This window comes from Anguilla anguilla, chromosome 9 (assembly GCF_013347855.1).
Source record: "Anguilla anguilla isolate fAngAng1 chromosome 9, fAngAng1.pri, whole genome shotgun sequence".
Classification (NCBI taxonomy): Eukaryota; Metazoa; Chordata; class Actinopteri; order Anguilliformes; family Anguillidae; genus Anguilla; species Anguilla anguilla.
This window is the reverse complement of record NC_049209.1, coordinates 16,626,435-16,652,750: the sequence shown is the minus strand read 5'-3', so window position 1 is coordinate 16,652,750 and position 26,316 is coordinate 16,626,435. Positions and strand designations below refer to the sequence as shown.

Sequence of the window (26,316 nt, the reverse complement as noted above, 5' to 3'; positions counted from 1 at the left end):
TGGTCTAGAAGATCTATGAGAATGGCAGCTAAAGTCCAGTAACATGTCTCATTCATGTTTTACCATGTGCATTGTACATAGCATACATTTACACTATGTAATTTTTTTATTCTATTTAAATCTATTTACCTTTTTTGCATTACATTCTATTCTACACATGAGGCTTCTTGCAGACAAAGTATTCAATTGCCAGCTGACATCAGCTAGCATGCCGTACTGTTACTGGACATAATTATGACAAATAAACTTTGATTCGAACAGCCTCCTGCCTTTCTTCAAGGAGAAAAGGATTACCAAGAAAAAAAGTCACCGCGTTAAATTAACAATAAAAAAAAAAATGCATTTGCATTGCAAATACACCGTGCAGAATCCTTTTCAGGTGCTGAAAAGCTGTGTGAAGTCGCCCACGGGTCGGGTCGGGTCGGTTAACCAGGCCTGACTGATGAGGGCTCCCCGGTACTGAGGATCCCACGCTCACTGCCCACGGGCCCCCGGGGGGCTCCGCCCTCTGACCTCCTCCGCGGAGGGGTCAGGGGGAATTTAGCACCGGGCTTCCACATTCCTCCAAGGTGATAATTGCCGCTGCTCTCGGCGGGGGGCCGGCTGGATGCCGATACGACGCAGAGGAGCCGTTCCTTCGCGCCCGACGCCGCCGCCGCGGTAATGAATTGCGGCGTCGCGCGTAAAAAGTGACAGCGGCTGTCGCTGTTTGCACCAACAGTCGTTGGTTTTCTTCCGAGTGCCCGCAGCTGTTTTCACGGGAGGGCCTTCCAGGCGAAGGGCCGAGCTCTTTAAAACCAGCTGCTAAGTCAGTGATTACTGCTGCCCCCTTTTCCACTGCAGAGCTGTAACCAGACCGGCTTAAGCGGAAGCCTGCGCCGGGTGACCCGATATGGCACGATACAGCTTTTGGATTTCACTGTCCACAGCCAGTATGCAGTAAGGTGTCCATGAATTTGAAAAGTCATCAGGTGGGGCTTGGTACACTCGCAGACCTGCCGATTCAGCCATTTTTCCTTTATCTTACAGCAGAAAATACAAGGGGCAGCCATAGGGCAATTCTGTTGTGTTTGCCTGAAAAAGTTTGTCTGAGTTCAGGGTCATTTCAATGGTAGACGGCATTTCACAAGTAAGCAAGCTGAAGCTTAAAATAAATAAGATATGTGCCATGGCTATGATATAGGCACATAAAATATCGGTTCTTAGCCCACTTAAACCTTTACATTTGAAAGCACTCCCATGTGCGCCCAGGTTTAATGGTGCTAAATCTGCTAAAGTCAGGCCTCACCTCCAGCCCTCTCTAGAGCATATAGATTTGCAAATAAATACGCACAGCTTACATATTCTGGGCAATAATTAGTCCCGGGCTTTGTCTTATCATTTCACTAAACCAATGTGTTACTGTGGCAATGCTGAAAAACAATAGTACATTTTTTGCAAGAATAATCGGTAATTATCTAAATTCTTGCCAATATACAAGGGATTACATTGTAACAGTGTTCAGTACAATACAAACAGGAGCATTTGTAATTATGTACAACTGAACAAGCCTAAGAACAGCTTCCAATATTTATTGTTGGCCATTGGGTTTTAACGTGACCTTAGCAGATTCACTTGCCAAAATAGCAGAGTAAACAGAAAGCATGCCTTTCACTGTGAGTGCTCTATTGTGGGGTTTTGGCATTACCGTTTATCAAAACAATAATGAATGTACCTTCAGTCACATGACTTCTTCTGGGTATTATGCAATTCTGGGCAATACAGTTCCACAGTAGTATCTGTACACCAATGCAGAAACCAATTCATATTGCCTACTTCTTCTCTAAGGCAGCAAATTAAAAGCATTTAACAAACATAAAACAAAATCTAACTATTATGATACCATTAAACCAATTCCTCACACACTGTTTTAAAGCTAACCTGTGCATTACAGATGCTGGACTACATTTGGCACATCAAATGTGATGTATCATACTGGAAGACTATTAGCAATTTAGCCAATAATCACCCTTAACATAAATTTGGGACTTGATAGCATACCTTCCACATTACTTCTGCAGCACCTCCTCTGTCCCTGCGTAGCGTGATTTCTGACAGGCTCATTTTTGATTTGTGCTCTACCAAGGTAGGAATCCATATGGTGATGTCACTGTCCAACACACACACACACACACCCAAAATGACTGACTTAAATGACTCTGGTGCTGAACCACAATGCCAGTGCAGCGACTATCATAAATGAAACTTCACACTTAAGGTTGGGTGTGGGAGACATGTAAGGCATTTCAGTGCTTACTAATAACACTCAAAACTTCTGAAAGCACCTGTCAGGATTTAATTAACAATAAGGGATAAACGGCACCGTGTAAAAGTCATAAACACATCAGTTCTGACCTTTTCAGCAGGGCAGGAATAGCTACCTACCAGACCACTTTAAAACAACGCATGAAAAACAAGCAAACATCAGCCACATCAACACCGCCAAAAACACTTCATCTAATCAAAAAAAGCTTTCCCGGTGGTCTGCGGCGTCACATGTGGAAACACTCGCCCCACTCAAAGCTTTGCCCGATCGACTGAAAGGGGTAAACACGTGACAACCGGTTTGCCTTTTAAAAACTAGAGCCATGGACCGGCTCCAGTCTGGATGTTCCTCTCTCCCCGGTCATTGCTAACCGATTCTTACATTATAAACTGATCAGACAGTCAGAACAGATTCTTTTTCACACATCAGATGCATGCAGTAAAAGGTAAATATAGTGAAAGGTGCGTAAGAAGAAGAGCAGTTTCTTTCTTGCTGTGGGTCTGTTGCAAACATGTGTTTTCTTTAAACCACACACAGAGCGCTTTGGGAATATAACAGCGGAGGTAGCGATTAAGAAGCAGGAATAACGGTCTGTGCAAAAACCTGGAACCGATTTAACTTCTACAGAAGCAAAACCATCACAACGTCAATATTGGGAATTATTTCACTAGTGAAATGTATTAGTATTTTTTTTTCACACAATGCAACACAACGAGAGTCATACACAACACACATGGTAAATAAACCCAACTACAGCAGCACAGTATACGCACAGAGGATGCTGGAGATCACATAGAACGTATGAAAGTTTTATTTTCAGAACAGTGAGTTATGTTGCATGTCAAAAGGCAGGGTAAGAGGAGTAATACATAACGCCATTCTGCTAATGCAGCCAAACCGACTTGACAACTAGAGTTGCACCGTGATTGATAAGGACCTTTAAATCTAGGATTAGAAATGACAGCTCACAAACACACACACACACACGCACCGATGCACACACACACACACACACACACACACACAGAAAGCCGCAGAAGGGGAGCCCATCATTTTTGCTCATTTCAGGAGCTTCATGCCTGTTTAGGCTTTGTGCTTTATCTGGGATTTCACACTTCCCAGGCTGCCATTTGACATCCCCAGCCCAGCTGTCAGCAGTCAGGCTGGGCAGCGGGCTGCTGTGGAGCCGGTGCCGCTCCTCGGCTTGTGCAGAGCACTACTGCTCACACTAAGCCAGTATAATTACAGGCCAGAAATCCTCCAGCCTGCACCACAACAGAAACACCCTGAGCTGGTGCAGAGGGCAATGTCTGTCTCACAAAGCAACAAATCGATGTGCCTTTTTTTATCAGCTTGAGTGTGCGTGTGTGTGTGTGTGTATGTGAGTGTGTGCGTGCTTGTGTGCATGTATGTGTGTGTGCATGTGTGTGTGTGTGTGTGCATGTGTGTGTGTGTGCGTGTGTGCATGTATGTGTGTGTGCATGTGTGTGTGCGTGTGTGTGTGTGTGTTTGTTTGTTTGCCAGTTGAGAGGTAAGCAGAAATTCTGCTTTAAAAAGTTTCCCATAAACATCCTGCCCATAATGTTAAACACCTGCTCATAAAACCACCAGGAATGCTAAATTAAAATGAGCATTTTAAAAAATCTGCCTGCCTCGGTTTTGTAAAGGCTGTAGCCACAATTTGTTGCTCGACAGCACCAAAATATGAAACAACGAGAAAAAAACTGAACAAAGATGCTTGTATTTAATATGGCTCAGCAAATCGAAGGAAAACACACACTGTCTGTCCCCTTAATACATAATAATATTGGTCTCACGATTAACAAACAGCACAAAGACAGAAAGCACCCAGCACTTCTCACAAATCGTTTCTGGGGTTTTTCCTGGCTCAAAATAGGGATTAGATGGTGACTTTGCGTGACTGCGGTCCGGCTTCACTGCCAATGTCAACTCAAGGCATTCTCTCCCTATATTTAGCTACATTTAAAACGTGACGTTCTGATAAATTCTTCAAGAGACCACCACAATGCATTGAGATGATGGTTGTAAATGTGCCAAAATTAAAAATGGGAAGAATTTAAATATTTATTGAAGGGTTACACATAAGTGCCAGAATTAGGAGGGGGCGGGGGGATATAGCCTATACTGAAGGATTAACACATTGTACGGGGTCATTCTACAGGAATACTGGTATTTGTAATTGCATGTTGTCTTGAAATGCATTTTCATTTTTATCACACAAAACGTACAATATTATCCTTAACCGATATTAACACACCTTAATGTATTTATTTTTATACATTCACTCAAAAATGTTTGCCCCATCCCTTTTGTCCCTGGTGTTACTTGTACCTTGTAAATTCATAAAAGGTTTTTCAGAATTTAATTTCTTAGGTCAGTCTACACATATAGGCAAGACAGTGCAGGTTAATGAAAACCCAGTAGAATTCCCCATTCATTTCATTGTAAATAGATTGCATATCTGCATGAATCGTTATAAAATATTTACAATATTTTCATAGAATAATGTCCAATTACATCACATAATGATTTATAAATATAGCCTACATTAAACGTCAATAGATGACTCCAAAATAAATGGACAATTGCCCTATAAGGATACAAAACCGCCAAAATTTATGAAGGCAGGTGGTTTCTTATGGAAAAAGGGGGGACACACAGTTGTTGGCACTCTCAGTCTACTGTCCTATTCTTTTATGCAATTAAGTGGATTCCAGTTAAGTTAATTTTATTGTCTTAAGCAGTCAAAAATGTGAAATACAGTACCATTCACGACTAAATAGTACCAGTAATTCCTGGGACCCTGTCTAATTGTTCTGTTTTTTGTTTTTATAGGCAGCTTAGGCGGCTTAAAAAAAACACTTAGGCAACCCGCCTAAGACATTTCAGTGAAGGAGAAACCCTGGTTTCAATACAGAATAACAACAGATTTTGCCTGTCTATTATTCAAATAAGGTAAGTTACAGGTAAGTTTTTTATTAGATATGGAAACCAGAACACACTGGCTATATCTACTATACCAGGCCAGATAAGCATTTGGTCTTTTAGTAAAGATGTAAATCATTTGATGTCACTCATTCTCACCTGTCCAATGAACTTATAATGAGGGAAATTTATTTAAACTGGCTTGCTAGCTAATTGAGTGGAACCATCAGAAAGTCCAGGATGGCTATCAAATAAATTGTGAAATTCTGCGGCCCCCTCTCATTGTCCGCCCCCCTCTCATTCTCGCTCACTGGCCATTACTGATCTTCAGCCACCATAAACCAACACCCCTCTATTCTCCTGCTAGCCCAAGACCAGCCCAGGGTAGGGCTTAGTGGCCAGACCACAATAACAATTCTGACCCCTCCCTCTGCCCCCCTCTGCCCCCTGCCTGTCCTCTCGAGGTAGACGAGAAGGAGGGTCTTGAACTTGCTTTGGTGTTTGACACCCCTCCCTCCTTCCCCCCCCCAGGGGGATGAGATGACCCGGGAGCAGGAGACAGAGCTGTCCTGTCTCTGGTTTCAATTCCCCAAACCCCTGACGCCATCCCGTCCAACACTGCACCTGTCAGCAGTCAATAGACCCCCCACCCCAAGCCTTTCAGCGCACTGAATATATGGGCAAACCCAACAGCCCTGCTTGGCTAATTACTGCTGACCAGCATGGACACACCACCCTCGCTGCTCTCCTTTGCTCCCAGAGTCCCTCGCTCCTGGCTGGAGCGGCTAGGGGACTGACAGCGCACAGCTTTTGAGGTGCACAGCAGGTGATGTTGGCACAGAACATAGAAAGATTAATAACCCTGCCTACATTAACGGTGAATAAGAACACGTGCACAATCCATGTGCTTTCAGCTCTGAAGAACAGGAACATTTCAGAAATCACTGGTCTACCTTTTATTAATAATTATACTAAGATTCTATTTAATTTAATTTCATCTGTATTGCACACTTTACAGAAACACAAAGATGTTTTACAGAAAAACATTAAATAAGAAAATGAGTAAAGACCAAGCCCGAATAAGTGAGGTTTAAAAAACTAGGTATGTAGGTAACATTAATTACTATATGAGATATATTATAACTGAGCATTGTGAAGCTGGAAAACTTGAAAGTAAATCTTCATACTTAGCCTGTGTACCAGCACACATTCCTAGATAAGTGTACTAAAAAATAAAACAGCATTACTTTCTAAAACTACTTTGATCGACACAGTAAGGATGTAAGGCATTGATTGCATGGGTTCATATGAGAATTATCAAAAATAAAGGAACAAACTAGCCATTTCTAGTGCTCCCTGACCTATAATAACAATAAAAAGCACGTGATCGTCTCACGAGTCGACTTCAGCACTTACAGTGAATGCTAGTAACACTGAACGAAGCAGTATTTCTTAGGTATCAAATTAAATCAATGGAATAGCTTGTTTCCAAAAACAACGCGATTCTCCACTAGTTGTCACTGACGTCAACATATCAATAATCTATGGTCTGCATGACAACCTCATCCAACAATACTCATCTCATAGCAGTGTACAGCGTGTAACGTTAACAAAACCGGTTTAGGCATTGGGTATCAGGAATAATGTGTTTCATCTGACGTTTCGCCTTAACTATAATCTCACAAACTGTACATGTACACAACCCCAATGTCGTTGTTTATAAATATAATGTGCTACGGACAGCATTCACTAAAGTCGTCTGTATTAAAGGTTGTGTATTGCGTTACAGACGTCAGAAAAAAAGCTGCCTTTCGTGTGGAACTTAATGGGCAAGGAGTAAAGTAACGGTTAAAGAGAAATTATGTCAGCACACGACTCACTGTCTCCCCCGCGCCAACCTGTCTGCGAGGATTACTTCAGCGTTTACAGGCAGTTTGGTCTTCACCTGAAGCGCCATATCTTTAAAATAAGAAAACAGGTACTGGACATGTCCAACTCTCCGTCCCGTAATATATTTCTTTCTTTTCTTTCTTTCGTTTTTTTTTTTTTTTGACCCGTTGATGTCATTTCCTGTATAGCTGAGATATATCATCGAATGGCTCATTTAGGACAAGCAGCTCTACGGATTCACGGGGTCATGCCGAAAACGCTATTAAAGACCTCTGAAATGCTACGCTTTTATTAATGCAAATAGCATTTAAAGTGAAATCTATCGTCCTGCAGCGAAAATCTCTTCAGGACAGCTCTTGCGCATATACCTTTAAGTAATCATACCTTGATCACGTATTTCCCTTACCCTTACTCTACCGATGAGGTTCATTTCCTGATGCGCAGTGCGCATTTGTTGAGCGCTCAGCCAGATGTGAACGTTAATATAATCTTTGCTTATGAGACTTATATCATCAGTGCGTGCGATATTACTTTAATGAGTTAACGATACAATAACATTTTTACATTTGCAAAAGATAAATGCCGTACTAAAAATTCACATTAAACATTTTGTGCATGTATCCGAACTAAATTATAGAGAACAGTTTCAATACCTTATGTATAAATGTGCTTTCTGAAATATATAGCCTGCAATACAAACTTTCTACGTGGTCAGCAAGGCTTAGAAAAAAACATGAGCATTTAGAACAGTCCATGCATCTTTAAATAATTATCAGTTAATTGCTTTTGGGGCATGACACAGAAAGTACAAAAATATTATGAATCTGTCCTGCCAAACCTAAACACTTAATCAATGCACTGTTACAGTTACCCATCTGTTTGAGCGTGACGTGGCCTATTGGTACTATCTGAAGTTTCAACTTTGCCTTATTTATTCATTCTTGCAAACCATTCTCAATTTCTGTATGCATTTACAGCCGTCCTTCAGAATATCTGGGCTGAGCCTTAAAAGACAAATACACTCATATTTTTGCAAGAGTGGGATACAAGTTTGCAGTGGTAAACCTAGCTCGGTTTCCCAGCAGCCTCTGCAGCTCAAAGGTCAGTGCCATGGGGAACCACTTTCTTTAGACTCTGCAGGAGTTGGCTGTATGGAGAGGAAAGTAAACAGTGGAGGTGTTTTTGAGGATCTTGGGAGGGAGGGAGGAGTAGACAGAGGTCCTGGACTCCCACAAAGAGCTGTGTCTCCTTTCTCATTTCAGGTCTTTCTTCTATACTTTCGTAGCCCATCGGCAGTCCACAGAGAAGCTCATCTTACACCGTCCACATGTTGACTGGATGATCAATGGCTATTGGCCAGCCATTACAGCAAAATATTTCAATTTCCTGCCAAGCTGAAGGTATTTTAAAGGCTGACTGCAGTTCACCAGCACAGGGTAGTTCACACAGCCGCCATGATCCCTTCAGTTGATTGACTTGAGAGTGTTTTTACACTCGTGCTTTATGTGTCAGTTTTTGTATTGCAATTTGGAAAACGTTCCAAGATGCCGGCCATCGGGTCAGATGGTGGAATGTATTTCATAGTTTAGTGCAGGTTAAATACATACATACATATTTAAACAGACATAAAACATAACACCAACTTCTTTGATATCAAAGCCAACATATGGCTGTAAATATGTATGTTTGCTGGCTGTAAACCAGGGTCAGACTTTTTATATTTTAATATCCAAACAGACAAAGCTGACAAAATGGCTATTACTGATAGGGGACATTTTGAGCAGTTGGCTTGATGAACAGTCCGAGGTCCAGATTGCCAATGGACAACACACAAAATTGCTAAATTTGATCCTTGAAGAAACGCAGCTATATTACTCTCGGTCTTTCAAATGTGTAAGTACGGGATATACAGCGCAAATTAAATGCCTTCAGTATAAAGTAAATTTAATGCAAACACAATGTCAAAAAGATTTCCAGATGAACTGTTACAGCAAAGATGTATTTGCTGTATTTATTTTCTGAGCATAAGTCAGGAAGACAGAATGCAGAATATATTTTGATATTTTTGTGGAGCTATGAATATGCAAAATGTTGTATTTCAGTTCGAGCCCTCAGATAATTTGAGGGTACGACAGCAGGAGCTTGTACTGCGGGGGAAATTGAACAAAATGTCCTGTTTTCTTTCAGTTCACTCATTCTGTGACTTTGACATGGTACCCCTGCCTCAATCTTCCTGTCAGCTGAACAAGAATTACACTGCATCATGAAAATGAAATTCACTTCAGGTCATTCCAAATTGGTTATGCATTTATCTGTTATCTTGGCAGAATTTAACCATTTCCCCTCACTATTAACTCCTTCCTTATAGAAAAAGCATTGGGGAAAAATGTTAACACAATTCATAATTAGTGATGCTAGAACGGATAAATCAAAGCACATCAGCAAATTAAATGTTGTTAATACCAGAGGGAGGGACCAGACTGCAGACTGGTCGAAGTGTCATTGATATGATTTGTGTAAACTGTCAGGAAGGGTTGTTTGCATATCAGTACATCTCTTGCTAAGAGTGTAGGGTAAAGTGTTTTTAATCATGGTCCTACATGTTCTGGTAGTGTAAAGCTGTCCTTTGACCATGAGCTTAACGTCCTTTTCACAACATTTTCACTTGAAATAATTTGTATTCCTGTCTGCTTTCAAAAAAATCTTATTGTCTTTTACTTAGGTTAGCAAAATATCAATTCAAGTTAAGTTTAACACAGAAAATGAATGCAAGAAAACATGAAACTTGATTATTTCATTACATTTGCAAATTAGCTTGATTTGATTTGCAAATGTATTCAAGCTTCTTTGTTTTGTATAGGCAGTTGCTACATGTAAACCTGATTGGATGGATTTGTGCTGAATTAGTTGGAGGGTGTTCAGCTGTGGCTAGCCTGCTTACTTAGGCCTGCAGCAGAAATGTGCAGGTATGATGGACAATACATACAGCCACTGTGCTTTGCTTTTCTTCTGTGGTATTGGGGGTTTTACCAATGACCAGAAAGATAAATGAATCCTATTGTAAGACTTGCATTGGATTGTGGAAGATACTGTCCTTTTGGAAGTGATCCATGAGTATCATCTAGAGAGGGCTAGATGACAGATATATGTCACTTCTGAAAACCTCACCTCCACAGTTTTGTACTCTTTTTGTTTTGATCAGAGCGACAGTGAGGTATGAAGATCAGTGAGCTGGGCTTGTAACTCAAAGGTTGTAGGATTCAGGGTACTTAACCTGAATTTCTTCAGTAAATATCCAGTCGTATAAATGGATTGTATGGTAACCTACGCTGTGTAAGGCACCCTGGATAAGAGTGTCCACTAAACAAAAGTGATCTGTTTCCAAATTAGCTTGGATGTGTTCTGCAATCATTTTTGTACTGCTCTCATTTTTGTTTTGCTGTACCAACTTAACTCAGTTTTTAACTGTTCAAAACTTTTAACCTCTGGGACTTAAACCACCTGTGGGACTTTTGGTTGAATTCTTTTACTGACTTTAATTCATACCCTAGTACGATTGCATCATTGTCAGAGATTCCATGAATAGTTCCAAATGAAGTGAAACGACACTCGTTTTTGAGCCAAACAATCCTACAAACCTGATGATGTTGGACACATTATAGACCACAACCTGGCCCTGTGAGTCGTCACATCCATTTTCTGACACCCTGTCCACCCCAGCAGAGCTTACAGTCTCAGCCCGTGCAGCCAGCTGCTGCTAAAGTATGGGGCAGAAGTGTTTAGAGGGCCCTTTGGGGGTTTTACTTAAATCAAAAAATAGCAAAATGATATGGTTGCTTTGGTAATTTGTTAAGTAAAATTGGTCTAAACTTTGGTTTAATCATTTACAAGAATTTACACCTAGGCTACGATTTAATGATCAAGCGTGTCGGTGCTGGTGACTTAAGTCTAACCTAAGCAGGATCTAAAAGTAATAGGTGATGCACCCAATGATCCAGTTTCAGATCTAGACCTGTCTCTGCCAACACGTAGATTATTGTGTGCACTATTTAAATCAGGAAAGAAGATTTTTTTTATCTTTGCATTTCCCAAATTATGGGAATTGTCATAAATACATTCAATATCATTTTCAAATGTATGCTGGCTCCGCAGTGTTCTACAGTTATTGTGTTCTGCTGTATCATCAAATAGATGAATGGGCTTTGACAAATTGCATCTACTCATATCTTATCTTTTGAGCATAAGTATATGATGCGCATTGACGCTGTTCATAGTCTGTTGCTGCAGAACTGATTTATTCTTTGTTTTTCTGAAAAATGTTCGCCTGAAAATATGTAAAAACACAATCAGGAACTTAGTCTTGAGATCCCACTGAAATACATCCCTGTTGCTGTTATCTGGGACAGTTATAATTGTGGGCAATCTGTGTGTTTCATGAAAACGGGATTATGTGCATTCATATCTGAGTGAGAAGATGAGTAATATGGGCAAAGGTTCAATGCATGTTTCTGTATCCCTTCCAGGAAACAGAGGCCCCTCTGAGCTTGCGTAGTCATTGCTGGAGGCAGGCAGATGGCACAATGCTCAGGATGGAGTCCTTTGGTATGGTGAAGCTGAGGAGATGTGACTGCCTGTACTGAAGCTGAGAAGTTGTGTGATGTGATTGGGTCTACTTTAGCGAGGGTGGTGTGATTGGGTGAACTACAGCTGTGGGGATGTGATTGCTTATACTTGAGCTGTGGGGATGTGATTGGCTGTACTTGAGCTGTGGAGAACAGCATCCTAAGGAGTAGTAGTGTACAGACAACACGGAGAATAGAAACTGACACTTAGAAACTGAGACTCACACATACACACTAAGAATCAATAGCCACTTCGACCTATTATCATCTTAACTTTTACAATAATCCAGTGGACTCTTTTGTTCGCACAATCATGGACTTCCCAGCATGTTGCTGGGTAGATAGCATGACCAAATAAGGCTGTCCATTACTCCAAAAGAGGTATAGATACATACAGTCCCAGTTAGGTGTGATTTACCATAGGCGGATGGATGTCCTAGCCAAACAGCTGAATTTTGCATGCTTGATCCATTAGTGTAACTAATGTAAGCTTTGTTCACATTAACATCAAAACGGAACATGGAGGAGTCAGATGATTATCCATCCACTCCAGATGTGTTGGAAAGGGATTGAGGTGAACAAGTGGAGGTAGTATGTGTAGAAGTGGAGGGGGGAGGTAGAAGCTAAGGGTTAGAGGTAGAGACTGAGACAGACTCCCTAAAGCAGAGTTTAAACAGAAAAAGACACAGAGGCAGTAGACCCGTTTGCATGCAAAGGGATTAATAATGAATGAAGCCCCCACCCCCAACCCTCCCACCGCAAAAAGGTATTCCTGCACGATAATGCATTCATTATTTATAGTGAACGTCCAGGCTGGTGCGGGTTAGCCGCATGCGGGGGGGGGGGGGGGGGTCCTGTTGACTCCGCCCTTGATGAGACATGCTGAGCTGCAGGAGGAACACGCGTGCACCTTCTGTGGCTTGGGTGGGGGCAGGGGGCTTCTATTTCAGACATTCAGTGCACAGGATCTGGGACCCACACTGATGGGGGTGGGGGGGGATTAAATAAATACATACATGATAAAAAATTATCATGGTATGACGCTGGGGCTCGGTGGAGACAAAGAGACTGGAGATGGTGAGTCGCACTCACCCCAGCAGATTCAATGACTTGGCAACCCCTTGTTCTTACATAATCCTTCCATTTTATTGGTTAATCTTGTACGTTTTTTTCATTGGTCTGTTTGGACTGAAGGGATGTCTGCATTGTTAATGAGGGAAATGGTCTGGAGGTTGACCAGGAGTTTCTGATGGAGCATATGTGGAATGAGAAGTGAGCAAGAGGGTCAATTAGATAGATTAGTAGGAAACTGTAACTACTCATATGATAATATTATGTTAAATTATGTACAGTACATGTGTGTGTGTGTGTGTGTAGTTGTGTATGTATATAGTTTGACACTCACAAACACGCATGGCATTCAAAACCACAGAAATAACCAGTCTTCAACAGAAGACTATCATTACAGAACCTTTATCCTGCTTCTTATATTAATTCAGTTCATTATTATATCGAAGAGAAGCCATAGTGATGTGGGACATTTTCCTTGTTGCTGGCAGACAGAAATGGGGGGACCTGTTATTTTCTGGGGGAAATGGCTTTCAGTATGTGAAAGAAGAACAATTTTATATTGCAACTCTGGTCATGAGCACATACTTAGGCCTGCCTTCCCTCAAGACATGTTGATGTTGGCCTACTTTTGGTCCACAGACACTTTTGTAAAGGGATCCATTTTTTGCATAATTATATCAAGCATTTGGATCCCTTTATAATATTTGATGGTCAAATATGTAAAACAGCACATATAAACCATGGGTTGTGTGAATGTTAAACAGAAGGGAAATTCCAAAGCAGGCTTAATCTTTGAGTAGTACAATAGTGCGTAATGGGAGGCAGTGGAGAAGCAAACGATTCAGAACGTGTGCACAGGTAATTAAGTGAATTGTCAGAATTCATGGCTCATTCAGTGTATTTCTCTTCTCCAAATTCACCCCTTTTTCATTTGCACAAGCAGCCAAGCCCTGACAGGACACACATCCAGGATTGGTTGATTACATACTTTTTGTGCAGTGGTCCCATGCCACCTTTGTCATACGAAAGGTTCGAATAAAATCAGCCAGAGTGTTGTCAGGGTGTACTCATCCATATCTGGTGATTTGGATTTGCACAAAGTGGATCGTTTTGCCAAAAAATCTACACTGTCCATTAATCTTTTAGCTGGCAGCTCAACTGAGCAATTGGGTTTCTTCAAACTTCTAAATATAATTAAGTCGTTTATTTGTGCAATTGCTAATGTATACAGACATCAACCAACATATTATTCAAATAAATAAATAAATAAATACATTTGGATGCAAACAGATGCTCAACTGGTGAAACACTGGAAACCTCATAAACCTTGGAATGATGTCAGAACAGCACATTGAGGTTTTGACAGGATTGTATTTTCCAGGAGTTCAAAGCAGAGGCTGCTCCTTAACGTGTCCCCAGGTTTTCCCGACAGTATCACATTAGCGTAATTGCATATATGACCACCACTGTTAAAAGCCTCGTTAACATGGTGGGCTTGCTCCAAGGTTCCTGATTGGTGCTGTGTAAATCTCTCTCTCCCCTCTGCTTTATCCCTGGCTCAAGATTGCCAGCACTGTTGTAAGAGGAAGCATAAAACTTTATGGGGTCATATAGCTCTCATTTGGTCTGTAGCTGCCTTGAATCAGCATTACCATACTGGAGAGTACAAGAGCCTGTACAGACAGATGCACACCTCTGCAAAGACAGTATGGCCGTGTGACCTATTCCATGTTAGCCACACAGAAAGCTTCATCCCCCAAGTTCTACCAAATCTTCCCTTAGTAAAGTAGTATTATTCAAGACTACTCAAACCTTCAGCTGCAAATCTGGCACACTGTTCATTTTCTGTAATCTGTTATATAACAGCCAAGAGACATACTCTATCCAGAGAGGGGATGTCCAGCCCCAAGCAATGCCATCTCACAAGCAAGATTCAAGGTCTCACGTCAAGCTCTCACCGAGTGGGTAAAGTGAATGGGCACCAAAATCCATCCCCTTAATCCTGTCATTGTGTCATAATCGCGTGCATTGTTTCAGGGATGCCTTATTTCCCTAAAGTGGCACTTAAAGGTCTTAAAGGAGGGAAGAAAAAGGTGAAGAGAGAGAAAATGGACTGAATGAGGCTGATCATTATCAGAGTGCCACGGAGTTCTTTACCATGTGAAAAGGGCCCGGGTGCGCATGCATAATTCTGTGCTCCATTCAGATGGCTCCTTTCCGTGGGCCCCTGACAAAAACACAGGCACACGGCCTTTGTTATGGGCGCATGCATCTGGATCAAGGCCATTAGAGGATATTTGCACTTCCTGTGTGCTCCTGGGTTTTTGACATGCGGCCCGGTGCTGTGTTTGGGGCCACCAGCAGCCCACGGGCCACTTGGCCAATTGAGGTGCAGATGCGGAGGAGGTCTCTGCTCCTGTCAGAACCCATGACAGGCTGTGATGGGACCTGTCGGGGGGGGCCTGGGGTTGGGGACTGATTGAATTATGAAGCAAGCTGTTCCACATCAACTGCACTGGGCCATTTCTTGTAGAAGTTCTGGCCTTCCCAAATGGCTCCGCCCCATTCAACGGTCGTCTCTTCTTTTTTCGAAATATGTGTGTGAGGTTGGCTCCCAGAGGGGGAATCCCATTCATGTAAACGTGGAAAGCAGGTTTCTGACAGCCTTCTGATGAGGTTTTCCACCAGCCAGCTCAGCGTCTAAATGCAGGAAGCCACCAGACCCGGGAACACCAACTACTTGGAATCAGAAAAGAATGAGAAATAAAATAGGAAAGAATTTGCTTCCTTGTTTGACTTTACTATTCAAAATCCCAGTAGAACATAGTCTAGTGCAGATATTTATTCAATGTGTGAAAGCATGCATAACCAGGCCCAGGTAACAGCAAGTTTAAGAAGCATACTATCTGTGAGTAGAACCTCAGCAGTGTCCAGTGAGCCAGCAACTCAATCCACGCACAAAAAACACCATCACGAGCAATCGCAAAACGGCAGGGCAGTTGACATGCAAATACTTGCGGGTTACTTCCAGTAATCCCTCCTTCGGAGAAATGCTGACAGGTAGAGATGGAAATCCAGATTTTAATAAGGGCTGATGGGAAGGTTCGGCGGCGGTGGCTGGATGCTGGCTGGCGGCCATTGGCGGGGGTACCTGTGGGCCAGCTCCTACTGAGAGTAATTTGGAGCAGACGGCTCCCGATGTGTTCATTAAGCCCTGATTGGGCTCAGCGCAGGTGGGGAGGGCCTGCCCGCCTGACACTGAATAGTCCTGATTGTGCTCGGCATAAAACGCCATCTGTCTGGGCCGCAGCTGAGAGGCTAATGGGGAGAGTGACCAGGAGAGTCAGCTCGTTGAGACCTGGCTCGCTCACCCAGGGGGCGACGGGGAGAGAGGGGCAGACAGGCACTGCAAATGTGTGTGTGTGTGTGTGTGTGATTGTGTGTATGTGCGCGTGCGTTCGGATACCCGTGCGAGAAAGTGTTTATAAATCCTTGGTTCATTTAAGGATGCGCTTGTTAAGAATATGAAAGTGAGTATGAAATCATAAAAGTTTGAATACTTGGAAACTCATGCCTGCACCCCCACTGTGCGTGATAAAGACGAGGTACAGCAGTGCTTTGAGAGTGTGTGTTGAGATGTTCTGTCCTTCTGTTTTTCAAATATTCAGCTCACAAGGTCCTGACTCCAGAAAAAGGAAGAGAGGTGAAATGAGGTGATGTAATGCGAATAGGGGAGAGGATTTAAGCAGTAAAGCAGAGTAGGATAGCAGTGTTTCTGAGGGGTGTGCAAGCTGCACTGAGAAAGGAGCCTGGAGAACATAGTAAAAGCCTGTCAAAAGCCTGCCATGTACCCATTTTTCTGTGCTCTGATTGTGGATATTGGTGTTAACATGACACCCAGCTGAATCAGAGAAATTTGATTACCAGTGATCCCAAGTGAATATGATGTGAATGTTTTGGACTCTCTTTCCTTCCCTCCCTCCCTCCCTCTCTCTCCCTCCCCCTCTCTCTCTCTCACTCTCCCTCTCCGTACACACACACACACATATATATATATTGTTTTGGCTCTGCACTCCAGCTTGGATTTGGAATAAAACAATGAATCTCGTCATAAAGAGATCATATTAAAAAAAAGTCATATTTAGTGTTTGGTTGCAAATCCTTTGCATTCAATGACTGTCTGAGGTCTGCAACCCATAGACATCATCACCAGACACTGAGTATCTTCCCTGGTGATGCTCTGGCAGGCCTGTACAGCAGCCATCTTCAGCTCCTGTCCATCTCTGTGGCATTTTGCCGTCAGTCTTCATTTCAGCAACTGAAATGCATTTTCAGTTGGATTCAGGACAGGAGATTGACTTGACCAGTTTATGAACTTTCCACTTCCACAGATAAGATGTTTCTGTACACTTCAGAATTCATCCTGCTGCTGCCATCAGCAGTCCCTTCATCAGTGAAGACAAGTGAGCCAGTCCCAGTGCCAGTCATATATGCCCAAGCCATAACACAATCTCAGCCATGCTTCACAGATGAGGGGGGTGCTATGGATCATGTGCAGTTCCTTTCTTTCTCCACACTTCATTTTCTTCAGGTTAAAACTTTTCCCATCTGTCCATAAGACGTTGTTCCAGAACTACAGTTTTTTCATGTACTTTTCAGTAAATTCTAACCTAGCCGTTTGGTTCTTGCGGCTTACCAGTGGTTTACATCTTGCAGGGGGAACCCTCTGCGATTATGCTGGTGTAGTCTTTTCTTTATGGTCTTTTATGCCTATATTCTGGAGGGTGTTCTTAATCAGTTCAACGGTCGAAAGGGTTTTTTTCTTCACAATTGAAAGTATTTTTCAGCCTCATGATGGCCTGCTTTCATGACATTGACACTTAATTGTTCCTCATGTTGAGAGACAACAGCAACAAATTCCAAATGCAAATTCCACACCTAGAATCAACTCTAGACCTTTTGTTAGCATTTTTGTTCATGAACTAATAATGCAACCACACACCACTGGCCAAGAAACAGCTGAAGAGCCAGTTGTCCAATTACTTTTGCTCTCCTAATATGGATGTAAATACCCTCAAACTAAGCTGACAGTCTGCACCTTAACCTCCTATTCATTGTTTTATTTCAGAATAGAGAATAGAGCCAAAGCAACAATAATTATGTCATTGTCACAATACTTTTGCATTTAACACTCTTATTCGAGATACTTAGAATATTGTTTACTTGTTTTCATATTGTTCATTTTTCAACTTTCCCTCCCCCATTCCTCCCTCTCTCTCTCTCTCTCTCTTTCCCCCTCTCTCCACTTTTCCTGATCCTGAGGAGAAGAGAATAGAGGTGAGCGAGCATGTCGGCCACAAAGGCAAGCAGTCAGGGGACGGAGAGGAAGGCCGTCGCCCTCCTCCTGACTTCTGACGCGTCTTCATCAGGGCCCGCAGCTGTACCCCGGCATCCACAAGCCGCGCGGCGCGCTTCATGCTTTGTGCCGCCTAGGTGCGTCAAATTCACTCGCATTCGTGTCGGACGGGAGGTGACACTTCACATTTTGTCTCCTCTCATTTTTGGGTCGGTGTGGTGGGGATTTGGGGGGGGGGGGGGGGGGGGGGGGGCGGTCGGGAATGCAACAAACAGAGGCCTGGGCTCTTCAAAGCCAGCCCTGTACAAAGGACCGCCAAGCAGTGCTTCATGCAGAGTGGTGCCAGATGTAATTGTGGGGTTCCCAGAGATACGAAATGCCCCCCCCAACCCCCCCACCCCACCCCTGACACCATGAAAAGAACCGCAACCAAGTTTGCCTCACTTTGATTCCCCGTAAACAAGTGAGTAAATACGGGATCCACAAGGCCCTGGGACAAATCCACCACTTGCTGACTCCAAAAGGCAATTTCATGCCTTTGGTGTGATAGACGGCAGATGAATGGGCTGCTACATCGTGACTCATAATGGGTAAACCGCTATCAAGTTCTCAAATGGCGCCGAAGCGGCACCTCTTCTTTCAGGCTTCTGAGAGCCGCTGACGGCGAGCCGAGCGTCCTTTCGATTCAAAATGGTGCCTCAAGAGGACGGCGATCCATTGATGATAGTCACGCTCGCTCCCAGTGTAACTCTGTGCATCACTGTGGGACGCGCAGGTTGCCGTGCGCTGATAAACCTGACTGCCTGGAGCAGCTGCCTTGATTGGAGCAGTGCCTTCTGCAGAGATATCGCATCGCATGCCTCGAATGTATAAACACGTTCCTGGCAAACAAGTGCGCTTGTCTACAGGGGAGGGTGATCAGCATGCGCGTGTGTTTACTTGTTCATTTTGCGCATTCGATTTTGTTTGTGCAAAATTGAAGCAGCTTGGACAGGTATAGCAAGAGAAGAGGTTCAGCAGGTCACAAATAGATGAACCCATCCGCTGGGATTTTTCACTTTCGCTGGTTGGATCTCGTTCTGAGATCAAAGGTTCCTGCGCCTTCAAATCATCTGCTCCATAACATAATGCTGCTGACATGCCTGCCTCGTAAATATGCATCTAGGGCATCTGGGTGAGGCAGTAGCTAGGACACAATCCACTACTGTGATGTCACAATGAGCCAATGCCGCTATTGGACATTCGAGGAAGGCAATGATCCTCCGTTGCTCCAATAAAAATCCAGCGTACAGTTAGCCTGTACACAGCTTCTGCTGGGAAAATGTGGTCTTGTAGCGGGTGTCCAGGGGAATCATCATGAACGGTGGCCAGATCGAGGATAGGGAGGGCACAGGGTGGTCAGAGAGGACAGAGGTTGCTCATGCCCACACAGGGGAAGCTGAAGGTGAAAAGCGCCATGGTAACTGCCCAGGCCAGATAATGGTGGCAAAAGGAATCCTTTGTGATTAAAGAGAACATGGAGAATACAGTGTATGTCCTAGTACCATTAAACGGCATCTTGCAGGTTGGGTAGAAGAGCTTAGGAGGGGCGTCCTGCATGAAAATATGGCGCAAACCTCTAACGTGATTGTCAAATTTCATTAGACACAAGGAGAGGCTGTAGGAGTTTTTTCCCCACTCAAAGGGAAGGAAGCATGCTGTGAGGAGGCCACTAGACCTTTTATGAATACCATTCTTCAGAAAAGCCCAGTAGGCTCTCCAAAGTGTATAATCTCTCCATTTATGTAGCTTGCGATAAATAAAAATAGACCCAAGTACTGAAGTGTGTAACACCGCACACACAAGAATAAAAGAATAAAATGTTATTTAAGAATATATTGTGTAGCTCCATCTCTTCTTCATCCCAATTACATTGAATAGTATGTATAGTATATGTACCACCATTATTATATACAGTGTATTACATTGTCTTTGGCATTGACTTTTTTGTTGTAAACACAATATGTGATACAGTTTGCATTTTGTATTGCCACATACATTTTGTGTCATGCTATCATTACTCCTTCGGCTGTGCTCCTCCAAAATGGAGTTTGATGAACACTGCTGTTGAATGGGAAACTAAGTTAGGAAAGTCTGAAATAACACTGTGGAATGTGTTCTGTATTTTAAAACATTTACTTTGACCGAAAACCTTAACTGGAATGATCACTGTTTTTACAAGCCATACTGCCCTCTTATACATTTCAGATGGAATGCATAAGTAATTAGGAAAAACATTTAACTTAATTTTGATGATCCAGTACATGATATAGTAATTAAATTGTTTGGATATTGGCATTAATAAAACGGGGGCTATTCAGAAGCAAGTCGGCTTTAACCTTTGATTTATTTATAAACATGTTTTTTTATTTTTAAAAAGGTATTACCCCCTAATTTGTGCTAGAGAAATTATGAACACAAAAGTTTCATTCAGATTTTTGTGAAGTGATTTTGTTTCAGTGACTGAACCCTAGAGGGCAGTTGACTGCAGTGATTCGGAGCTGGGCAGAGCATCACCCCAAAGACTCATCACACACCAGAGACTCATCACATAACAGAGACTCATCACATGCCAGAGACGCATCACACACCAGAGACTCATCACACACCAGAGACTCATCACATGCCAGAGACGCATCACACACCAGACTCGTCACATAACAGAGACTCATCACATAACAGAGACTCATCACATGCCAGAGACTCATCACATAACAGAGACTCATCACATAACAGAGACCCATCACATGCCAGAGACTCATCACATAACAGAGACCCATCACACACCAGAGACTCATCACATGCCAGAAACTCATCAGGTGTCCAGACAATTTTTGTTTTCATTTTTCTCCCATTTTCTCCCCAATTAATCATTATACCAATTCCCCGTGTGAATCACGGTCCTGGTCGATGCGCTATCCTCTGTTAGTCTGGGGAGGGTGTAGACTACCACATGCCTCCTCCGATACATGTGGAGTCGCCGGCCGCTTCTTTTCACCTGACAGTGAGGAGTTTCACTGGGAGAGCGTAACGCGTGTGGAGGTTCACGCTATCTCCCCCAGATCCTCTCCCTGCTGAACAGGCACCCCCGACCAACCAGTAGGAGTCGCTAATGCAACAATCAGGACTCATACCCTCACCGGCTTCCCACACTGCCAATTGTGTTCGTAGGAACGTCTGACCAAGCCAGAAGTACCGCTGCAGTGTACCGCTGCTGGGATTGAACTTGGGTCTCTGCAGTGGTAGGCGAGTGCTTATATCTCTACACTACCCAGACGGCCCTTGTCCAGACTCTTCTTGATTGTCTGAGTGGGTTCCAAAGAAACACAACCCATCCTCCTACACCAATGATGCACACGTTCACCGGGGAGAAGGGGGGAGCGGGTGTGGAGACTGGAGCAATTCACCTTCTACCAGCTTTTTCTGTCAGAGCTGCCTTAATTTCAGCACAAAAGCCTCACTGTAAACCAGCAGGTTTTTAAGACTACCTTCAAGTTTTCTCCCCCCATTGCCAGCCATGAGATACCAATTCTGCAGCTCAAATGAGGCTGGTGAATTGCCGCCATTTGTATGAAGTGTGTACTGGTCCATAAAATTACGCATCGGAAGTAGTGGCTGATGCAGCCAATCACAGAGCAGATAAATAATTCCATACTTTTTTAGATACTTTCCCCAGTTGTTTGGCTTAAAAACACTCACAGATTGACATGCAGCCTCCCACTCCTCCTTAGCCGCACCAGCAGGGATCTGCATTCCTTGTGTTTGCAATATCATCTGTTGCTTTTTAAGCAGGCAAAATAATTTACCACCGGCAAAATGTCACTTTGGGTTAACCATCTCTTGAGCAATTTTTTGAAGTATGAAATCAGAAAGGAAATATTGATGTTGCGTTTAACCTTTTAAGATCAAAGCTATGTGCAAATGGGAAATTTGTTTTCAACTTGCGTGATTAATTACGTTAATTACTTTATCTAGTTTGTTGCTTTGCTTTATATTGCCTCAAAACTTCCTCTGAAGAGTGCAGAAATTAGCGCTCATTTTAGCATAATAGACAATCTGTGTGGAGTGGTGATAGACCGTTTGAACGTAATAAAATATTTGATATGACTGGATAAAATCAATTTAAAAATATGTTTTATTATGCATGCCCAGATGTGGTTTCTGAACACCTGCCGCTTTTGCCCCAAGTGCCTGATGGGATGTGCCCCATTGCTTTGATTTAAAAAATAATAATATGTATAATATTGCTGTTACTGTCATTAATTTTCATTCATTCATTTTGGTAAAATATATTTTGTACAATAGCTGGGTGTCATAAAACAGTTTTAGGTTCGTGTGACCTTTTCTCACTTTGAGCACCTGCCCTTCAAAAGATCTCCACAGCCCTGGCTGTGCATATATGATGGTAAGGTAATTGTGTCTGGTGCAGTGTGAATGAAACCACAGCAGCAACTTATTAGCACTCTTGTGGCATCAGCCTGCTGTATTGTGACAAAAGTCTAAAGCCACTTTTGTTAAAATAATGGTCATATTTTTTGCTATTGTGTGCAAGAGTTGCACCTGTTCATTGTTAAGTCATTTTAATACTTTTTGGCTGCACCTGCTCATGGCTGGTTTGAGCTCTGGCTTCCTCTTTTATATGTTTTGCCATGAAAGAGGTTACAATAACATGCAGAACCACAAGGCAGAGAACTAGGCTATATTTCCATGCAGTTCACCCAATACATCTCACCTAGGCTTTAGAATATATGACTCTGTGTACATAAAGCATTAGCAACATATTCTGCACGGGTTCTTCTCTATACTCAAAAATCACAACAAAACAACAAGCGTACAAGAAGTTAAGCAAGAATGTGTTGCTTGGCCGTTCGTGCAAAAACTAGGTATTGAGCCCATATTTTGAGAAGTAACATCTCCCGTAACGTCATGACAAGTATGTGACCTTAACGTGGTTGCGCTTGTAATGTGCTTTTCTGCTGAAAGTTAAAATTGGAGAAGAATAGCAATACATAATTCCGTATAAAAGATCATTTTTTGTCAGCTACAACATTCTCTGTGGCTCACCGTCGCGAAATCTGTAACAAGGTACACAGCTTTACTTCCGCTACGCACCCCTCCACGCGCTAGTACCCTGCCCAGACACACAATCAGCTGCGCTTATGGACATAGAAGAAGGCCTCTGTCTGGATACAACTCCTCACCACATGCGGTAAATGTGATTTCTCTTCACAGCAGCACAACCAAATGCAACTTTGGTTTTTGACTCGAGAATTTGAAGCTGTAAAATTGGTCACGTGTGAGATTTATTATTTTTTTAAACTGGAATTTCTCATCTAAATGCAAAAAAACTGGAGTACATTAAGACATTTTAGCAGAGTGCAGGGTGGTTAAACATATGCATACATAACCGTGTTGGGGCCAAGACCTCCTGCTGGGAGAAGGCACTGCAAAGCCTCTCTAACTGGCATACCTCTGGGATCGCTAATGATTAATTAGCTCGTGTCATTATGTGAAGCAAATGTCACCCCGGCTTCCTAGCGAAGCTGTCACGGTGCGAGCGAGCGCAGCTCCCAAAGGAGCTCTGGGGTTTTCCGCCGATGAAAACGCAGCAAACGCTGACATCTAGTGGTAAGGCGTAGAACTTCATCGACCGAAAACGAAAGCGACGAGCGAAGTTTTGGAAAATAGCTTAAATATATCAAAAAGTATTTTAAGTTTTAGAAATTTCATCTTGTAAAATTAAACTTGCGTTTATAGGCTTTTTTTGTGTTTTAATTCAGATAACTGGACTACACACGTAAATATGTCATGCCAGCCATCCTCATGTCATTTAGGCCTTTGCTTTAGTCTATGAACAGTCAACTGTGTGTAGCCCTCCCACACCTGTACGGTAGTAAGGCACACTTACCATTTTAGCTTCAACGTTCCGTGGCCACACTCCTGAGCTCTGGGTCCCTCACCATATGCAGGTCATCACGGTCACTCCCTCCACCCTCTTGGCCCATCACAGTGTATCGGTGCATCCAAGTGTCTTCCACTTTGGTACATCTTCTGGACTTTTTTAACATTCAATAGAACAAAGCAAGATGATTTTTAGAAACAGTCTACACCTCATGGATAAGTCATGCGATGACACAGTCGCTGTGCTTGTGACATCATCAGTCCACTTTGGTTATTTTATAATGGTTAGCAAGTCGATGCTCTTTAGTCCACATTGATTAGCTTTCAAAATTGTCTCGTACAGTTTTGCCTCATACTTCTCTCCCCCAGTTCCTTCCTTTGCAGCGTGGCAGTGCTTCTCTCCCTCTCCATCTTGCCCAGCAGTGTGAATGGGGGGCCAGTGCCTGTGCCCTGCTCATTTAGAGAAGTGCTGGGAAGTTCATCCAAGTGTGATGAGATGGGGTTTTTTCTGAGAGTGGGGGGAATGATTGGAGGAGAACTGTTGAGAGAGGTTCCCCCCCAGCTCCCCAAAACCCACGGCCATTGAACACGCAGTCAGTTAACATCCAATGCAAAAGGAACACGTGCTCACACCCGCACACACACACACGCACACATACACACACACGCGCACACACACACACACACACACAATGGCACACCTGTCAGTCCCCTTCCACTTTGTGAGCACGAGCAATGAACTCAGGCCCTCTTGCTGTTCCCCTCTCATGTGGCATCGCACATCATTCATATTAGAGTGAGACCATTCATTCACTTTCCCATTCAGCTTTGCACAAGCACAAACTCAGACATGCACAGACACACACAGACACACACACTCATGCACACACACTAATGCGTGCGCACACACAAATACACACAGATAAGTTCTTACACATTCTCATACATATATACGCACATACCACACACACACACATACACACACAAACAGAATACACTACCTTTCACGCTTCGGCTCAGTGCCGGGGCATTGTCTGCCAGGTGCTGCCTGTCTTTTTGTTCAGAGTACTTCCTCTAGGTGTCTGCAGCCAGCCTCTCAGTCAGAGCCTCCAGCAGCAGCTGGCTCAGAGGAGATGCTGGAGTACAGGGAGCCAGGCTGTGGGGAGGCATCCTTTCATCCTGCGAGCCCAGGCCTTAGAGCAGAGAGGCCTGTTGATAATTGCTTGTAGGATGAGCAGAGCTTGCAATCACACACTGTCTTATGACCTTCTACTCTTTAGCATATGGTAACTAATTAATGCCTGATTGGCAGGCTGGAAATGAAATGACATTAAAGAATGGGGGGGGGGGGGGGGGGGGGGCGGGGGGTTGGGCTTGTTCTTAAATACCTGTCTAATGAGTTTGACACCCGGAGGTGCAACCAAGCCAGACAGGGACTTTGCATTAGTTTTCTTGCAATCAGCAAAACAGAAAACACAGCACTTAATGATGAGGGTTAAGCACCTTAATGAAAGGCTGCATTGACACTGGCTGACCCACAATGAGCAGTTAATTAACTGAAGGAGACCCAAACACACACAAATAAACGAAGCAATCCCCTGAGTTTGTTTCTATTCCTACAATTTCCCAAAGATGCTTACTCACATCATGGTGATTAAAGTGCCTCAGCAGTTCATACGGACCATAACAACTCAGTTTGCTGTGACTTTTAATGCTTGGCTCTATTGCAGCAGTATGTTACAGATATTAAGACATTTGACCATTTACGTAAGCATCGGACGCAGTGTATCGTGACCTAGGGTGTGCCAGCAGACAGATGTGTGTAGAGAAGGAGAGACCAGGAAGCCCCCAGGCACATCCTTCTTTTTTAAACAACATTTCAACATACATTTACATTACTCTTCAATTTAGGGTGGCCATACTGTCATAAGACTGTTACAACATCCATCCATCGGTTGTGGACAGCACACATCTTCTGAAATACATCCACAGCGACTGCACAAGATGGCTGCATGGCTTACGCAGCTCGAATAAGCAGGTCATGTGTCTATATTTTTGTCTGTTTTTGGTGCTGGTGTTGTTTCAGCTGTTATTCAGCATTCATGCACCAGTCTGATTGGCTGGTGGAGTTACTGCTGCATGATGTAGCTGAGAAATCCTGGTTCTTCTCTCGCTGAGAGATGCTG

The 26,316-nt window shown here is 43.2% G+C and overlaps 1 protein-coding gene across 3 annotated transcripts in view; it reads right to left on the bottom strand.

Moving 5' to 3' along the window:
- The window catches only part of LOC118235910 (zinc finger protein ZIC 4-like), an 83,424-nt gene extending 58,867 nt beyond the window's left edge, over positions 1-24,557 (bottom strand). Inside the window, exons 1-2 of one of the 3 annotated variants that reach the window (XM_035433797.1) lie at positions 24,487-24,532; positions 24,138-24,285 (exon numbers count right to left, since the gene is read on the bottom strand). Coding sequence is in view for 1 of the 3 variants with exons in the window: in XM_035433798.1 (XP_035289689.1) it covers positions 24,138-24,140 (3 nt within the window). In the remaining 2 variants the exon portion in view is untranslated. Of the gene's footprint in view, positions 1-7,131; positions 7,278-24,137 lie in introns of those variants that run through there. The other 2 variants (XM_035433798.1, XM_035433796.1) reach the window with 2 other exon arrangements.
- Between the last annotated feature and the right edge of the window lie 1,759 nt (positions 24,558-26,316).